This window comes from Macrotis lagotis, chromosome 1, assembly GCF_037893015.1.
Source record: "Macrotis lagotis isolate mMagLag1 chromosome 1, bilby.v1.9.chrom.fasta, whole genome shotgun sequence".
Classification (NCBI taxonomy): Eukaryota; Metazoa; Chordata; class Mammalia; order Peramelemorphia; family Peramelidae; genus Macrotis; species Macrotis lagotis.
The window spans coordinates 82,221,744-82,241,041 of record NC_133658.1 but is presented as its reverse complement, the minus strand read 5'-3'; the positions used below and the strand labels follow the sequence as shown (position 1 = coordinate 82,241,041).

Sequence of the window (19,298 nt, the reverse complement as noted above, 5' to 3'; positions counted from 1 at the left end):
ATTACAATAAAGAATTCACACTCACTGATATTTTGACAATAAAGAAATCACGCTCACTGTTAATTTGACAATCATATATATGTATGTGTTTATATATATATATATATATATAAAATCTCAACACAAAACAAGAAATGACCAACTGGTCTACAGATCAAATCATGTCTAGCTATAGTCATCCCAACATTTAAAGATAATTTACTGCAAACCTACATTTCAATAAGCCTTAGAGTGATAGGTTTAATCTGAGATATATCTAAATATGTTTCCAGATTCTATCACATTGTAGTCATATGCCTGACTATGATTGCTATTAAAATTATACTTGTCATGAGGAGATGCAAAAGATCAATGAAAATAGACACATCAGGATTTCTGTTGTATCATACCCATAATGTTGAACTTGATGACAACACATAGTACAGCACAAGTTGGTCACTTACCATGGATTTGGTGAAAGGCCGGGCCAAGGTAAATAGCAGGGTATACACCCACCAGTTGTGATGAATGGATGAGTACATCATATTTCCAGGATGTACAGCATTGGATGTGACTCCATGGGGAGATAAGCGGCAGTGAAGCTCATTAGAGAATAGTATATTGCAGAGCTTGGAACGGTTGTACGCTAGCATGGCCCAGTATTCTTCCTTAGCTGGAGAAAGCAAGCTCAAATCAAGTTTGCCTGAGGAATCATTAATATCGGTAAACCTAAAAGAACAGGAAATATAATTTAAACAACAAACAAGACTGACTTCCTTATGATTTCATTTTGATAGAAGCAGTATGAACTCTTTAAAATTCATGTAAAGATACCTACACTGGGCCAGTTAGAAGAGTGATATGTAGGTTCTCAGACTCAATTATGAAATCAGATAGTTTCATTTAATTCTTCTAAGGAGATGAACTTAAAGGTACATAACTTTTTTCTTGTTGTTAAAATCCTTGTGTCCAAAGAGGTTTCACAAAAATTAAAATAAAAATTAAAAATGGAAAAGTATCATGGTGTAATTAAGAGGTAAAAGATTACACTAAACCATTATACAATGGGAAGAAGTTAAAGTCAAAACCAAGGGGGTACTGGTGGAAGGTGATGACTAACGAATTTTCATTATGAACATTTACATTTTAGATATTGGCAAACACTACAGGATTTGATTTATTATATTGTTGATTATCTATAATTAAGATAATGTTAATAATACAGATAAAATGCAAATTTGAACTGTGCATTTTCAGACAGTTGCTGTTGTTAAATATTTACTAGTAGACTCCTGCAAAAGACTAAGTTGCAGTCCTAACTTTTTTCCTTTACCAGCTATGTGATCAAGAGTAAATCAATTCACCTCCATGAGATTCATCTTGCTTTCCTTAAAAATATCTTCTTTTAAGACAGACTAGGACTTAGAGCTGAAAGAGACCTTAAAGTTCACCAGATTCAACTCTACATATTCTTCATTTTACAGAGAAAACTGAAGTCCAGAAAAATTACACAATTAGCCCAAAGTGATGAAGGCAGAAAATTGTCAGTCTAGATTCATAAACATAGCCATCTTTAACATGTCTAAGAAAGAAAAAAATTTTCAAACCATGAACAAGAAGTTCAAGGATAATTAAATTAAATGAAAAACAATATTAAATGAGTATAGTTTTGGAAGGAGAAAGATATCACATTCCTAACCTTTGACTGGGTTACTTTGGATTATTTTATCTAGGACTAAAGCATTGTATAATTTAGTTTGAACATCCAAGTAAATAGAGATGAGTCTTGCTGCCTTGTAGACTCTTTCTGAGATTAAAAATTAATGATTATAAAGGGGTTAGACCCTTGGTAACTTGCCATCAATAGTCTTATGCATTTAAAAGATAAATGTAAACAAAGCCCAAATGAGTTCTGGCAGAGTATAATGTTCTTAAGTACCCCCATGGCAGGATGGGACACAAATCAAAGTAACTAGTTGATGTTTTATAATTGGGTCTGACAGAGTCATTAAACACCAGCTGTTTGTTTCTTTTCTCTGCACCCCCCCTCCAATAACAACAAAGTAAAGAAATTTACACTAACAAAAGGAATTTCTGGGATGGCCTAGGCTCTGTTAAGAACTCCTTCCAATTTGATTTCATAAAATTAGATTTGTCTTTGCATAGCACAGTAAGAATTTTTTTTTTACTTATGCCCAAGTGTTTTCTGGACCACTGTTCCTGAAATTCAAAACAAAAGATAATATGAATGCCAAAATATATTCCTGGGACACAAACATTTTGGGAAATGAAGAATAAGTCTATTTGAAGACTGAAATAAGCATTTTCTAGAACCTAATTCAAGAACTCAAATAAAATAACCTGGCAGCCTTGTAGGAAGGACAGATCAGAATCAGAAACTTCATCAGCTCTACAAACCATCCACAATTCAATTCAATGTAGCAATAATTTATTAAACACACTATCTCTGTATTAGGCTCTGGGGTAGAAAGAGACCCTGAATTCAAGAAAACCATTCTACTTCACTAATGCTTTGGTTTTCTTACTTCATGTCCAAAATCTTTTGGGAAAAACTGTAATTCTTTACCTAAACATCTCAAGACAGGATTCTAACAAAATAAAGTCAGATTGTCTATTCAACCAATTTCTAAGGATTAAAGAAAACCCAAGAGAGTCAGAAAATGATAGTAGTAAACACCGGTGTAAATTGAAAGAGCAATAGAGTTGGTGAGAACCTCAGACATTATCTATTTCAACTTCTTTTTACAGGTGAGGAAAATAAAATTCAGAGACATTAAGTGATTTGATCAAAGTCATAAATTTTGTGGCAAGAACTAGGGATGAAAACTAGATTTCTATAGTGCTAGTCAAAAGTTCTGGGAGTATTACAAATTATTTTACAGGTCTGCCAACCTAATCTAATTGACTTAATTAAGGGGTTAATTCTAAGGAAATCCAAACACAACATTACAAAATTAACTATTATTTTATAAGTCTCTAAGTTCTCCATGGAGCAATACATTTCCTAAGCTCTTCTGACTTGAGACAATTTCATTACTTTGCTCTCTAAGCACAACTTCAACTCTTCACTTTATTGGGTAAATGGGACAGTGATATGTAAATTCTGTGAAGAGGATAAAAGCTCTTCCTGCTATCTGATATGGAAATAAAAGTTAAATAATGCCATAACAAAACATGATTCATCCAATCATTCCTCTTATCTTAGGAGCAGTTCCCTTATTTATGAGCTGCTGATCTCTTACCATTGTATTACACTGTAACCACTCTCAGTCACTTAAATCCTTAATCATTTCTCCAACTGTAAAAAGATGTCACTGGACCAGATGATCTCTTTCCAATTCTAAATACTATGATCCTTGACCTTCAACAAACATCAATATATGACAACTATCAAATAAGGTGTGATGTGGTATTCTAGGAAATACTGCCAACTTTGGTTCAAGAGACTGGCTTCATGACCTCTGATGTTTGCTCTTAATAGTACTGTAGTCTCTTTATCTTGGAAAATCACTTCAGTCCCAGAATTCACCCTCAGAAGTACCATTTCTTTTGGGGGGGGGGTTGCAAGGAGAACAGGGTTAAGTGGCTTGCCCAAGGCCACACAGCTAGGTAATTATTAAGTGTCTGAGACTGAGAAGTACCATTTCTCTGTGGATGGATAGACCCTGGCAAGGTCTCCACTGAGATGCCCAGTTCAGAAGTATGTTCTCATTCCTCTGGATGCTACTAAACTCCAGGACTTACTCTTCCATATTTCCACCCTTTCAGCTTCCTATTACATGCTGTCTTTCCCCATTAGAATTTAAGCTAAAGAAAGAACAAAACAAGGAGAAGCTTTTTTATGTCTGCAAGATAAATCAGGCTTCCCCAAACACAATACAGTCAACCTTGAAGCTCCAAATATGATAGAGATGGGCAAGAACCCTATCATCTGCATCTCTCTAACTGCTTTTAAAAAAATGACTACTGAACTTCAATAATTCTAGCCACCAACCTAGTGAGTCAAGCAAAAGTTGATTCTTGAGTAACTAGTTAAATCTGATTTGAGATGAGATAATATCTTATCCTGTGTGCAACATTCCTTTTGTCATCATAACCTTCTACAGCATCAAAATAAATAATGGGGTTGGATCTTAGGTGAAGGCAAGCACATTCAAGTGATAGTGCTGAATTTGTCTACAAATTCTCTGTGTAAATATGTTTCTTAACACAGGTATAGCTAGCTGTTATATAAATTTTCAACTAATGACATTTTCCATTCTACTTTGTTATCTGAATATTTTTCACAAGGAAGAAAGCTTTTCATTTCACTCTAAAGTCCTTGAGATATTCAGAAACTCAATTCACTTGCACTAATTCCTGAGAAGTCACTAAAATATAGTGAACAGCTTGGGAAAGCTAATAAATATTTTGCCTTGGGGTAGTCAAGTATAATATTTTCTGCAAACATAGGACTTTATTTTTCCCCTAACAGGGGGTCTTGACTCCAACGAAGAGATTCAGCCAAGGTTTATATAGGTAATTAGATATCAACACTTCCATTTTACAACATGGTTTAAGGCTCTGAGTTCTCAAGTCATATTCGGTCTCAGTATATATATACTTTTTCTTGATAGAGAGGTGAGAAAGGAAGTGAGACAGGGAGGAAAAGAAGAAGGGAGAGAGCCAGAGAGGAGAGAGAGAGAGAGAGAGAATTTAATAGATTAACTTTTCTTAAAGTGCATGAATAATGATCTAAACTGGGTCATTGTCAGAGCATCATTCAAAATGATGCTATAGAAAATAATATCATAGGAACAATGCTACAAATGGATAAACAGCTAAACACAGTTACAAACATATATAGGACATTATGATGGAGTTTATAATGCCTCAAAAAGTGTCAGAAAGTGAAGTTCTAGTTTGGCTGCTTTAACTATAAACACTAAAACCACTAACAAGTGACCACATCATTCTCAGTTTCAGATTCTTCATCTTTAAGATGAGGATAAGAATACTGACATCATCTACCTAACAGGTAAAATCTCAAAGAATTGTAGAAATGTAAATTCCTGAGATTATAATATAATAATGACATCATTACCTAAGGCCACTGGTCAGGGCAATGTTAGAGCACACTGTTATATTGAATTAGGGGAAAACAAATCAAAATGGTCAATTAAATATCAATCATTTTAATGGAGGTGCTTCTGACTACATATTCCTTCTACAAATTCTAGATGAGTTAATTTATAAACCAAGATAACTCTCCAAGTTCCTCAGCTGTAAGAAATTAAGATTTGGATCTCTAAGGTAGGAAGGAAAGCGATATGTTAGAGTTAAGAAAAGAACAAAGATGTCATGTGAAATACCATTTGAGACACAAATTTACAAAGGGAAGCAAGCAGCTGACAATTCAACATAATCTCCCATTAAATAACAGCTCATTTAAACATATCCCATTGTGCCCTCCACATCTGGCAAGTGATTGGAGTTGGCAGATTTATATCCAGAGATATCTGGCTTGCCCCACAGTAGCCTCCCTCATTTTGGAGCAAGGCTATTCTACTTTCTTTAACAAACCTGGTGTGATTCACAAAGATAAGAATGTACAGATTTTGTTACCACCTAATTATTAGATGTTTCATGTCTTTTAACACGAGGGAGGATTATTACCAGCATTTTCTCCCACTTCTTTCATTTCAGCCGTCATAAATTTTAAATGGCAAAAGTAAATCTATCTGCAATGTGTCATTTATACCCTAAGCCCCTGTGTTTGGAAGTGATAAAGGTTTCAGTCTAACCCTTGGCTGGTCTCTCTCTTCCAAGTCCCAAGGGTTACATTTTATGGAAACATGATTAAAAAAATAAGCTTCATTCTAGGTCACTAAAACATTTCAGGACTTAAGAAAGAGGTGGGGTGCGGAGAGAGAGAAGTGGAACATTTTTCCCCCAGTTACTATGCAGAAGGTAAGAGCTCTTAACCATTGGGGAAATGTGAAATAGAACTCTCCCAAGTATTTATTAAATTGACCTTTATCTGTTAACTCTTTTGTCAGTATAAATGATTTTAGATAAATAGGGATTTATGCAATCCAAGAAACAAACATGTTAAAATTACAATTAAATTTTCTAGCGCCCTTTTTAGTTCATTGCATATTCTCCTAATGGTAATAGGAAAGAAGTGCCATCTGATGTTTTAATTGAAATTTTAACCAAAAGAGGCATGGCCAGATTTCTAATATGTTCTAACTACAGTACTTCCCTTTCTACAATTACACAGCTAATGTCTGCATTGAATTCCCTAATTTCTCATTATAAAACAATTGGATTTCATCTAGCAGTATTTAATTGCATTGTTTCTCCTGCTAGAATAACTGCACATTCTTCTTGGTAGGATGTTGAAGTTGTTGAATGACAAATCAATAAAGGTCATGCCATTCAGATTTAATCAATTATTATTCCATCTCTAAGCAAAATCAATGAGGATACTGAAATGTTGTAAAAAAAAAGACAAAAAAAATCAGAATTTCTACAAACACCAGTCAAACAAAAAGAAAAAAACAAAAACCTTAAGATGTCAGCTAAAGATCACTAAATTAAGGTCCATTAAAAACTGCATCCAATGTCTTACCATCATGTGAAAGTGAACCTAGGTGCTGGAGGTGATTCTCATGTAGCTAAAGACATGACAGGTCCTACTATGATAGAAGCATGACTTATTAAAGTAATGCAGGGGCATTAAAGGTCAGCATCAAAGGTCATCAGAATAATGCATCAGAATAGGATCAGGACAAAGATTTAAGGATCTTAAGGAAGCAGGGAAGTTGGGCATCTGCATATGATTTTCAGAGCTCAGGAGCATCTCACTGTGGAAGGAAAAATACAGTGGTAAGTTTGTGATGAAACTGAACAAAGGATTAAAGCAAACTTACCTATGAGATTCTGAAGAGACAACCACAACACGAGCTGGGGCCGAGCGGCACAGCAGGTCCTGAAGGAGCTGGACGAGATAAAAATGTCCCAGGTGATTCACCTGGAAGGTGGTCTCCAGATGGTCTTTGGTGAGGCTCCAGGGTAGGGCAAAGACAGCAGCATTACAGACCAGCACATGCAGAAACCTGAAAAAGAAGAGAGTTGGTCCAATTGATGTTGGATGTGGAGAGAAAGGATAGAACTGAGCATTTGTCATAGGACTGGTTAAAATAATCATTTATTTGGTAACCACCATTACCTCTTGTGACTATAGAGAGGAGAGAGAATTCTTTACCACCTGATCATACAAAGGATTAACTAAACAACACATTTCTGAAGGAAAGCTGGGTATTGTACCTGTGATTTCAATGTTTAGAGAACCTACCAATAAAATTTAGCACCTCCTCAGCAACTTAGAAAGTTTTTGTTTTTGACTCTGTGGTTCTAAACATATTACTCTGTTAAGGTCAATGACAAAAATAGGGAGGGAGCAGTCCCATAGATTCTCAAGTATTTATAGTAGAATTTTTGCATTAAGAACCAAAAAGAGTAGATATACATTTACTTTGGACAAACAAGCTGTGGTATACACATTTAATGGAATAGTACTCTTGTAAGAAACATCAAATATGATGAATACAGAGATAAATGGAAAATCATGAGAATCCATGCTAAATGAAGTTAGATGAATTAAGAAAAAAACAGACATAAAGACTAAAACAATGTAAATAAAAAGAACAGGAAAAACTGTAACTGAATACTATGATATTATTATTAACAAGAGTTACTTCTTCAAAAGATGAGACATGGGAAGGGGTCTCTCCCTGCTCCTTTACAGATTTCAGAGATGATAGATGTGGAATATCATATATAGCTTGTCTGACGTTTTTTTAAACATATTGGTTGTTAACTAAAATTTGTCTCTGTCTCTCTGCCTCTTTCTCTCTCTGTTTTTGTCCCTTTGTCTCTCTGTCTCTCTGTCTCTCTGTCTCTCTCTTTATATATATATATATATATATTCTTTGATTAAAGTGGTTTCCCAGTTAGAAAGGGGAGGAAGATGCACTGGAAAATGTAGGTGACATAAAAAAGGACATTAAAATAATTACAATTTTACTGAAAATCTATTATGGGAGAAAGAATCTCTGAATCAAAAGTTATCTCAGTAGCCATCTGGTTCAACTCACAAATCAGGCACAAATTTAATGGAACTAGAAATGAAAAGAACCTCAGAGTCCATCTAATCATCTCATATTTAAAGAAGAATCTCCTCTACATCTTAAAAGAAAAGTTATTTGGGGGCAGCTAGGTGGCACAGTGGATAGAACACCGGCCCTGGAGTCAGGAGTACCTGAGTTCAAATCTGATCTCAGACACTTAATAATTACCTAGTTATGTGGCCTTGGGCAAGCCACTTAACCCCATTTACCTTGCAAAAAAAAAAAAAACTTAAAAAAAAGAAAAGTTATTTGGTTCAAAGACTTTGCATAGCACAATGGCAAATAAGGAATTAATTTTTAAAGATTAGGTTAAAATCCACATTAATATTGTAGCACATTCTGGAATTTAGGCAATATGCCTAGGAAAGAAAAGAGAAATAGATATTTAGATGTTTCCTATGGAATTAATGAATAGTCTCCTCATTATTTCCAATGCTAGAGTATTTGTTTTTATGAAAACTTCTTATCTGTTGAAATATTATATCCTTTCCAGGCACCAACGATTCTGTCTTTCATATGTTTAAAGGGAATAAAAGAATTATTCATTCAAAATGCAAATATCATGATCATGAGTAGTGTTGAAACTTTCTCCTAAGGCTTAATCTGCTTTTTTTAAAAATAGCACCTTACTAAAAACTTAACATGGAAATTTTTGGATATTCTTCAAAATATTCAAGTTTTTAAAATATGGCACTTAAAAGGGAAAGTGAATAAGGAAGTGGTATATGCTTATAAAGTTAAATTTATCCAAACAAATATCAGTAATTAGTTCTGTGTAGTTCTATAACAGACAAAATAATGTTACAGGGGACCATTTCACTAGAATGTTTACATACACACAATATACAATATGATTGTTAGGGGACTAACATTGGGGGAATTACTGCTTCTAAGGCTCAATCTCTAGTCCAGAAAATTGGAGACCATGTGATGTGAGCAGTGCCCGATAAAGCTAAATGACATGAAAATTGGGGGACAGAACATGAAGGGATAGACTGTGTCCCTTAATGTAAGAAGGCTCACAAGTGTCTTAAGGATGTTGTTCTGACTATGGCAATTGGTGGAATAAGAAGAGCTATGAAATCAGTCACTGGGTATTTGTGACTGATTGTATCAAGAATCAATGACAGAAGACAGAGAGAGATGACGGAGAGGTGGTATTGAGAATGAGAGTCATAGAGGACAGAGTGTGTAACAAAAAAGAATGATGTGATGCAATCGAATCTCTGAATCTGTTGAAGTAGTGTGAGGTTATTTCTGGATCATTTTAACCAAGGGTTTAACTTCTGTTAAAGTATAGATCCTCAGATGAGGTGGATTTACCACTAGAGAGTACCCAAGTTAGCCATTAAAATAGATTATAAATTGGATCCTAGTGCTCTCCCCATGGAACATTTACAGCATTTATAGAAGAATGAGAGAGCCTAAAATGATGCTTCATCTGAATGGCACAATTGGTCTCTGCATCAGTTTAGACAGTTGTGTCACTGAGGAGTAAAGAGAAGAAGACAGCACAGGTGGACCCAGAACTTACAGGACAAATAAAAGCAATGAGAATGGATAACTGGACCCATAAAACAAAACCAAAAGCAGCAGTTCTGTATGTAATATTTGTGGTATTACTGAGTAAGGATATGGGGTAGAATAAGAATAACAATAAATAATGTTTAAATAATGATTTATGGGTTGCAAAACACCTAACATAGTGATTTGATTTGATTCTCACAAAAGCACTGTGAGGTCAGCACCACAAATTTTTATCATATAAATTTCTACAAGCTACACCTAGGTACACTAAATCCCAAATTCCTTCTGTCTAACATATTCTCAGATTTATATTCAGGATTGATGGTTTGAGATACAAAAATTATTCTTTGTAATCATTATAGTATCGTCACCAGATAGTAAAAAGTATATATCAGTAGCTAGGAGTTTACATACATAGAGAACTGGGGCTATAAAAAAACTGGGAAAATTTGAGTGGCAGTGGTCTTCTGAATTCACTCAGGAAGCACTCAAAAGGCACTCTTGGATGCATCTGTCTACAGAATTTCAAAGCATGGTCATCACCATCTACTTCTTTGGTACAGTCTGAAAACTTACATTCTCAGATGCACAAAACATTCCCAGAGATACAAGATGATACAAATATTGTCAAGGAGATTTTGAAGTGAATTTTCTGGAATTGTACGGCTAGGACACACACACACACAAAAAGGGTTTACCTCTTGGTCTACCTTCCATCAATGCATTCACAGTGCCAGTTCAAAGGGCTCCCTTGGCAATCCCTCCTTTTCAGAAGATGTCTAGGGGCAGTATAAGAGTAGGAGAGGCTAAGGCTCTCTTTGGGAATTTGGACAAAGTTACCACCTTTTTTGCTCTCACAGTACAATTGCCTTAACTTCCTGACAATGCTAACAGGCTATGCATCAGTAATCTATTTGGAGCTAAGAGTTCACATGCCTAGAAAAGAAGGAACATGTAAATAAACTTGAAAAATAAGAGAAGAGGGATACACTAAAAATGTTGCTTAGATTGATTTTTATTATTATTCTTTGGTGCATGTCTATGCAATATGATTTTTTTCACTCTTCTGATTTAACTTTAAGTTTTTTCTCTTTTACTCATTCTCACTTTTGGTTAGATTGGCCTGCTTTGTGGAGGAATCCCCTCTTTTCCCCTCTTGGTCTCTGCATCAGTATAGACAGTGTATGTCATTGAGCAACAAGGAAGAGAAGATAGTCCAGGTGGACCCAGACTTCTTTCAAGACTCAGTTCAAACACCACCTTCAGCAGGAGGCTTTCCTAACCTCCCCTGGACTTCCCTGTCTTGCCCCCCTCCCACCAACCCCCAGACCTCAGATTGTAAAGTCTTCCTCTGGAAGGTCATCTTGCATATATGCCATTTAAATCTCATATCTACCTAATCATTTACATTGTCTTTCCCATTATAATTCAAGCTCCTTGATGACAGGGACTGTTTTTCTTTTTCCCAACAGGTTTATTTAGTACAGCATTTAGCACATGCTAAGAACTTGATAAACATAATAAATTCAAAAGGAAAGCATTTTTAGAAGTCGACTCCAGCATTGCTCACTTAGAAGTATCTAACAGAATATTGTGGGGAAAACTAAAACCCTACTGAGAAAACAATGTCTTTGACTACTAACTGTCTTTCTGGCCTGAAGATGCTCCCAGGAAATACATGGCAGAAAACAACATAACCTGATGTGAGAGACCCAAGTCTAGCAAAAAGAAGTTCTAGGGATGGCTAGGTGGCACAGTGGATAGAGCACTTGCCCTGGAGTCAGGAGTACCTGAGTTCAAATCTGGCCTCAGACACTTAATAATTACCTAGCTGTGTGGCCTTGGGCAACCACTTAACCCCATTGCCCTGCCCCCCCCAAAAAAAACCCTAAAAAAAATTCTAAAAAGGAGACTCCTTTCTCTCCAAATTCTCATATCTATCATTAATGTTGATAGCATAACCCCAGAGGTAAAATATGTTCCCTCTACCTAAAAGCTGTCAACCTCATCAATTAAAAAACAGGAAACAAAATAGAAAATTGTATAATGCCTGCCTTCTTTTAATTGTAAAACCACTTAATTGGCTTGTACTTTGCCTCATTTTATTGAGGGTTGTATTATTTTAATTGTCTTTTTGGTAGGTTTTGTTGTTTTGTTTTGTTTTTTACTAAAAGTCATCACAATTCCAAAGGACTGAAGATGATGAATATTTTCAGACTCTCAAAAGGGATGTCAAACTACAAAGGCAAGTTGAACATAAAATTAATATCATTTCAAATCAAATGCCATTAATCAGCATATTTTTGTGATTTATTAGTGTTCTATTCCCTGGCCTTCCTTGGTTTTCCATTTTAAAAACAATTTATCAAGTACTTTAAACAACAATTAAAAACAATTATTAAACACATATTATACTTATATATCTGTAATAGCTTTGACTATTTGAGTCTGAAGATCATAAATTTAGGATTGGAAAAGCTTTTAGAGAGCATCAAATCTAACCTCTTTGTTTCATATGTGAAAACACGGAAGACCAGAGAGCTAGTGAGTTTCCCAAAGTCACTTTTTCCATTCTCTCTTTCTCCATCACAGGATTTGTGAATCTAATATGGTCATTGCCCATGTGTAGACAATCCTAGTTCTGGTTCTATTGCACTCAATTCATATAGCTTTAAAACAATCTTTTCAGGTGCCTTTTTTTTTTTATTTACAATGTTTAACCTTCAGAAATAACCCACTTCAATACCTCATCATGGCAGGGGGAAAACCCTGGGGTCCTTCAATACTTTGTTAGCAGATTGTAAAATGTGGCAGGTTCTCTATGATGCTGATAAAATTTCTAGTGAGATCTTGGCAACGTACTCATTGGGTAGTACAAGACTCTGGCTGGCTAAACACATAGAGGTTTATCATCAAATAATGAATTATTTGGCCATGAGAATCCATGAAATAAATTGTGAACTCTGAAATTCCCTTATCCTTTTGTAATAAGTGTAGCAAAAAAAGAAGGGAGAATATTAAGAATCATAATTGTTAATATTCAAAAGGTACAATTTTTGCCAACCCAAAATGAACATGTTGACATACAGTTGGAATAACTGAACCACATCAAAACCAATATTCCATCTATAAATTAAATTGTAAGAGGTAATTATTCTGCAATTTGCAAAATTTATTTGCAATAAAATGGAGGTTTTCTATGAAGGGACAAAGAAATTGCCAGAATTGTTTTCATCACGAGGAAACAAGCAACATTTTATGGAATGCCTGATCTCACCTCACAGTGCTAATGATTAATGTAAGAAAAAAAGACAACTATGAAATAATTACTGATGTGTCAACATGTGTTATATAGGATAAAGCGTTAGAAAAATTTATAATTAAGGTTAACAGGGAAACAGAAATTGGAAAGAAAAGCGAGGGATATTAGGTGGGGTTAAGTAGAAAAAGAATCATTACAAGCAAAATAAATTTCACTATTGGGTGGTAGACTATAAAGGTAGGAATAAAAGGAAAGAAAAAACAAGTGATAGGTTTAAAGGAAAGACAAGAGAGAAGAGGCAAAGTAATGCAAGAAGATTATTTAATTATACTTTACTTGTATTTACAAAATTCTTTCTTTTCTTTTACTACATTCTTTTTTTCCAAGGGGAAGAGAATACCTAAGAGGATATGACAGGGGGAAATCCAAAATTAATCAGCAAAGCTCTAAATATAAATGGTAAACTCTCCTGTAAAACAGAAAAGGATAAATTAGAAATACACTTAAAAACAGAGACTGACTCATTTTAAAGGACAAGTCACAGCAGAATTTATTATGTTTCAGGTGAACTCAGAAAAGCATGGACAGTAAACACAAGCTTAGAAATAGAAAATGTAAAAATAAACATGGTTAAAAGATAGGAAAAGAAAAAAATCTTTATGTTTAAGGGAACCACAGACAATGAAAAAATCCAAATATACACAAACATGTCCACACACATACACATACATATACATATATACATATATACCAAAAGTCACAGAACCTCTGCATTTTAGCAAAGTTATCTGAATTACAGAGAGAAATAGGGAGAAAAACTATGAAGTAATAGAACTTTAATGTGTCTCAGATCTCAGCAGATTCAAGAAAAAGATAAACAAGAAAGAAATTAAAGACTAGGAGAGAATTTTAGGAAATATGTATTTAAAAGTACTCTAGGGGCAGCTAGGTGGCACAGTGAACAGAGCACCAGCCCTGAAGTCAGGAGCACCTGAGTTCAAATCAGACACTTAATAATTACCTAGCTGTGTGGTCTTAGGCAAGCCACTTAACCCCATTGCCTTGCAAAAACCTAAAAAAAGTACTCTAATAATAAGTGTCTAGGATTAGAAAAGAATGTGCATATTTCTTAACTACACAAAGACTATACAAAAACTGGACATATTATAGGGCATAAAAACCTCATCAACAGATATTATATTGACCACATCTTTACTGAGCAAAATGCAATAAAATTATTATTAATTAAAATATGAAGAACCTTGAAAAGACCTTTGAAAAGATTAACAAAATTGAAAGCAACCAAATTTGATTTGGTAAAGTTATGTTTTTTGAACTGATCAAATAAATAATTAATTTTAAAAGAAAAAAAACTGTCAATATAAAAAATGAAAATGGAAAACTCACAAGAAAATAGAAAAAAATTATCAAAAGCACTTTTGCCCAATTTGTACCAAAATATATGTACATGCACACATATATGCAAGTGTTATTGTTTGGTCATTTTCAGTCATTTTTGACTCTTAGTGACCTTAGGCTTGAAAGGATGAATTATTTCCTTCTCCAGGAAGGAAATATATGTGTATGTAACTATACACATAGTATTGTATGCACCCATCAATTATAGACACAAACATTTAAACAAGGTTAAACTACAGTATATGTAGCCATTCACTAACTGCTAAACCTTGATTGTTTTCCATTTCCCCCCTTTTTTCTGATAAAAAGAAAAAAAAATCCCACATATCAAATTAGCAAAAGTACCTAAAAACTAAAACAGAATGGTGTTAAAAGTTTCTACATATGCAAGTACTTTAAACATCTTCTCTGACATAGAAAACTACTAGAATAATTTTTGGAGGTCAAATTACTACTACAATCATCAAGGTCCAAAAGATCTAATAAATCCATTACTGGGCAAATACCAAAAGTGATATAATGAAAATAAATAAGAATAATAAAAATTCAATTTCTAAAGCACTTTACTTACAACAATGTGCTAACATTATTATTTCCATTTTATAGAGGAAAGTAAGACTCTGACAGTTTTAATGACCTCCCTAGAGTTATCCAGTTAATAAGGAGAGAAGTTAGAACTTAAACTCATTATCTTCTGAATTCAGAACTAGTCTTATGAGTATATCATTGTACAACAATTATTTTGACTCATGAAACTTATTTTACTTATTTTAAGTAAATAATTGAAATTAAATAAAAATAACTTATAAATATTGTAGATAGTCACAATCATTGCTGGTAGAATTCAAAATTTATAGAATCTTTCTGATTTGTAGAAGACTACAGAAGAGTCTTGCCAAAACAATTATATCCTTTGCCTAAATAATTCTATGCTAGAAAAATACTCTGACACTGTAGTTAAAAAAATAGTTGTTCAAAAATTTTTCATAGTTGTATTATATATAATCACTAAATAAAACAAAACAAAAAGCGAACAAAAAAACTAAAAGCACCCTAAACGTTCAACAAGAGAATGGTCTAATAAATTTTTGGACTTTGATATAATGGAATGTTGTTAAAATAAATTAAATGGACAACAAAAATAACATGAGGAAACTTTATAAAATAATGTAATTATTTTTTAACATTAGAACTAAAAGAAAGTAAAAGAAAATACTATTGTAAATAATACCCAAGGTCATAAGGGAAAGAATAAATTGAACAAAAATCTGGATGGATACTTAAAAGAAGGAAATGAAAAGGATTATGATATTTCATTAAATAAATTTAATCAGGGTAATTACTAAGCAAGTCTCTGTGTTTACATTGATATTTAATGTTGTTTTTGATAAAATATCTAAATTTAAATTTAAGATGTTATATTAATATTTTATTTGATGTCAGTTTTTACTAATTCTTTTAATCTCTTGAACATATAGTCCCTTGTTGTAATTTTATCCTTTAGCACAACAGGAAGGCACTGGATGAACAAGATCCATTAAATAATGCCTTTTAATAAGATGGAGAACAAGTAAATCACAACAAATATGGCTCATATTCTGTCTTTCTATTCTGTCTCTGCTGCGATGACCCAAGGTAGCTCTAATGATGATAATATTTGGGAAGGTGGATGGCCCTCTTCTAGAAACAGTCCTGTAGATGCTAACAAATGTCTCACGAGCCATGGAACAGTTGCTCAATGGAAGCACATTTTAATCACGAGGGTACCTTTGTCTCAGAGTCAGAACGACAATCTGAACATACTGCAGGACTCAATGCCAGATTCTCCAACATGCATGATGACAGGCTAATATGATGACTGGGGTTGTTTTCACAGAATTAAAAAGAAAACCAGAGCACTGAAAGGATCTTTAGAAAGAAGTTAACTCAACTCTAGCCTGCAACAAAAATCCCTGCTAAAGTAATCTTGAGAAATTATTAACAAAACTTTATTTAAATGTTTCTAATTATGAGGAACTTGTTGCTTTTCATCATGTCTGACTCCTCATGACTCCTGGATCATACTATTCATGGGGTTTTCTTGGCAAAGATAGTAGAGCAGGTCTCTATTTCCTCTTTAGTGGATCAAGGCCAACAGAAACAAAGTGACTTAACTGGGGTCACACAGCTAGCTACTAAGTGCCTAAGGCTGAATTTGATCTCAGATCAACTTGACCAGGGCTCTATCCACCCAGTCATCCAGCTACTTGTGAGGAACTCACACCATCCGCTAAAGCAACCCATTTCAAGTCAGTATAACTCTATTAGGAGGCTTAATTGAGCTGGTATCTGACTTTGTATAACTTTAAATCATTGGGGTAAGGTAGAACAAGTCTGAACCATCTTCCATAAAATGATCCTTCAAATACTTTAACAGTTATCAGATTCCTCTAAAGTTTATCCAGAACCATCCCTAAGGCCTTCAACTGATCCTTGTATAACATAATATGAATAATAAAAATTATTTTAACAATAATAAAAAAAGTAATCATTTAAGGTTTTCACAGTACTTTACAAATATGATTTGACTCACATGATCCTCAAAACAGTGTAGGGAGACTGAAGGCTATTATGATCTCCATTTTACAGATGAGGAAACAGAGGTCAACAAAGGTTAAATGACTTGATCAAAGTCACCGAGCATATATCTGAGGCTAGGTTGCATCTCCTATCTTACTGGTTCCAAATCTATCCATCCTAACCCTTCAAGCATTATCCCCACCATCATCATTCTACATGTTATCAATGATCTTCTTAAAACACAATGCCCCAAACTGAACATAAGCCATAAGAAGTGATCTGAATAGGACAGAGTGTAATGGAAATTAATATTTCTTACTTTGAACACTCTTTATTAATAATTCTGAGGATTCATTCACTTTTTTGTCAGTCATGCCATATTGCTGATTTGCTAATGGTCTTGCAGAGCATGAAAAATCTTTCCACAAAACTTTTATCTATCCAAACTTCTTCTTGCTCTCCTTGTTATCAGTTCAGACCTAGATGTACATTTGTTCATACCCAATTACAAGTCATTAAAATTGGCTTATCCTCCAATTTGAATCCAGAACTTTTTGGATTCTTTCTCTACTATCCAATGAATTAGACTTTTCTCTTATCTTGAAATTGCTTATCAATTTGATAAGCATGTTATGTGAAATTTCATCCTCACTGCTGACAAAAATATTGAGGCGTACAGAGCCAAGAGCACTGTATGAGATCATTATCCCTGATATCTGAGTCAACATTAAATATTTTGTGGAACCATGTCATTCAGCTAGTTTTGAATTGAACTAACCATTCTCTCATCTAGCCAATATCTCATCTTACTGCAAGTAGTCATTCTTCTTATTTGTGATAAAAATAGTTCTAATATCTAAATTAGGCTAAGATAAAGCAAATAGAATGATAGACCAATTTACATAATAAATATGAACTCAAAAGTTTTACTGAAATCCTAGAAGAGACAGATAGCAGGATTAAAGATGAACTAGAAAAGGTGAGAGCAGAGGAAGGAAAATCTGGAATTACAAAGAGAAAAGTCATATACTTTCAGCAACAGAAGGAGTTTTAGATAAATAAACACAGAATATGAGAACTGGAAGAACCAAGTCTTTGGGTTTGAGAAGAGAAGAGAAAGTCAAAGAGATGGTATTCAGGGTTCAGAAATATCTATTAATAATCCAGTGAGCTTGTAGTCAATAGCCTTCTGGCTGAACTCCTTAATTCTTTCTATGCATTGAGCTCTGAATGACTTTATGGAGTGGTCTGAATACCATTCTATCATAGCAGTTTTTAGAAAACTGATAAACCTTTAGTCACCTTGATTTTTTTTAATGAGCAGAGAAAATCAAAATGCTTAAAATCTCAACAAACTCAAAATAAAAATAATCATCAGAACTTGATACATATAGTTAAATGCCAACAAAATGGAGAATTCAAAAGAAATGGAGGATACAAAATAGCAAAATTAACAAGGCATCAAATGGACAAATTATATAAACGAATATCAGAAAAAGAAATAAAACTAACTGTAAATGAGTTACCAAAGAAGAGAGGGGAAAAATTCTAAGTCCAAAAGGATTTAGAAGAGTATTTTATCAAAACTGTTACAGTTCAATTAACGTCTAAGCTGTAAAAGAATTTTGAAAACTTGAGAAAGCAGGCTAATAAATTCTTCTTTGTGTTAAAGATATGTCTAATATCTAAATTAGGCTAGCATAAAGTAAATAGAAGCATAGACCAATTTACTTAATAAATATCAGCTCAAAAGTTTTAATGAAATTCTGGAAATGAGATAATATCAATTTATCTTTTTTAAAGTCATTCACTGAAATAAATTATTATTTATACCAAGGATAAAAGGATGACTCAAAATTAGTAAAAAAATTAAAATAATTATATGAAAAACAAAAGTAAAATATTCATTTATCCTAAAAACCCTACAAATGTCAATAAAATATAAAAGTTGATTAATCAAAAAAAAAAACCCTGGGGATATAAGGACTTCAGATCATAATGGCTGCCTGAAGTACAAAAGATCAAATAATGACTTTAAAAAAACACAAACCTCTTTCTCTAGAGAACTGCACAGAAGTCCTGTCCAGAAGTGGACAGGAAATTTAAAAAGTGGGCTTTAGGCAAAGCCAAGGCAAAGAATCAACCAATTTGACCAAAGATAGGCCAAAGACACATACTGCCTGCAGGATGCTGGGTATGGAGATGTCAAGAGCTATCCCACCTCAGGCCCCCAACCCAGAGAATGACCTAAGAAAATCAGATTGATTTTTGAAGACACCAAGGCTATGATGAGATATTTCTTTCTTATATCTCACTAGAATATTTTCACTACAATTAAAGGGACTCTAAAGTTCCAC

At 33.8% G+C, this 19,298-nt stretch overlaps 1 protein-coding gene across 3 annotated transcripts in view; it reads right to left on the bottom strand.

The window, feature by feature from the left end:
- Window positions 1–19,298, bottom strand: part of WWOX (WW domain containing oxidoreductase) — a 1,413,871-nt gene that overhangs the window by 837,788 nt on the left and 556,785 nt on the right. For all 3 annotated transcript variants that reach the window (XM_074203737.1, XM_074203727.1, XM_074203742.1), the window contains exons 7-8: window positions 6,915–7,100; window positions 444–708 (exon numbers count right to left, since the gene is read on the bottom strand). In XM_074203737.1, the coding sequence (XP_074059838.1) occupies window positions 444–708; window positions 6,915–7,100 (451 nt within the window). The remainder of the gene's footprint in view (window positions 1–443; window positions 709–6,914; window positions 7,101–19,298) is intronic.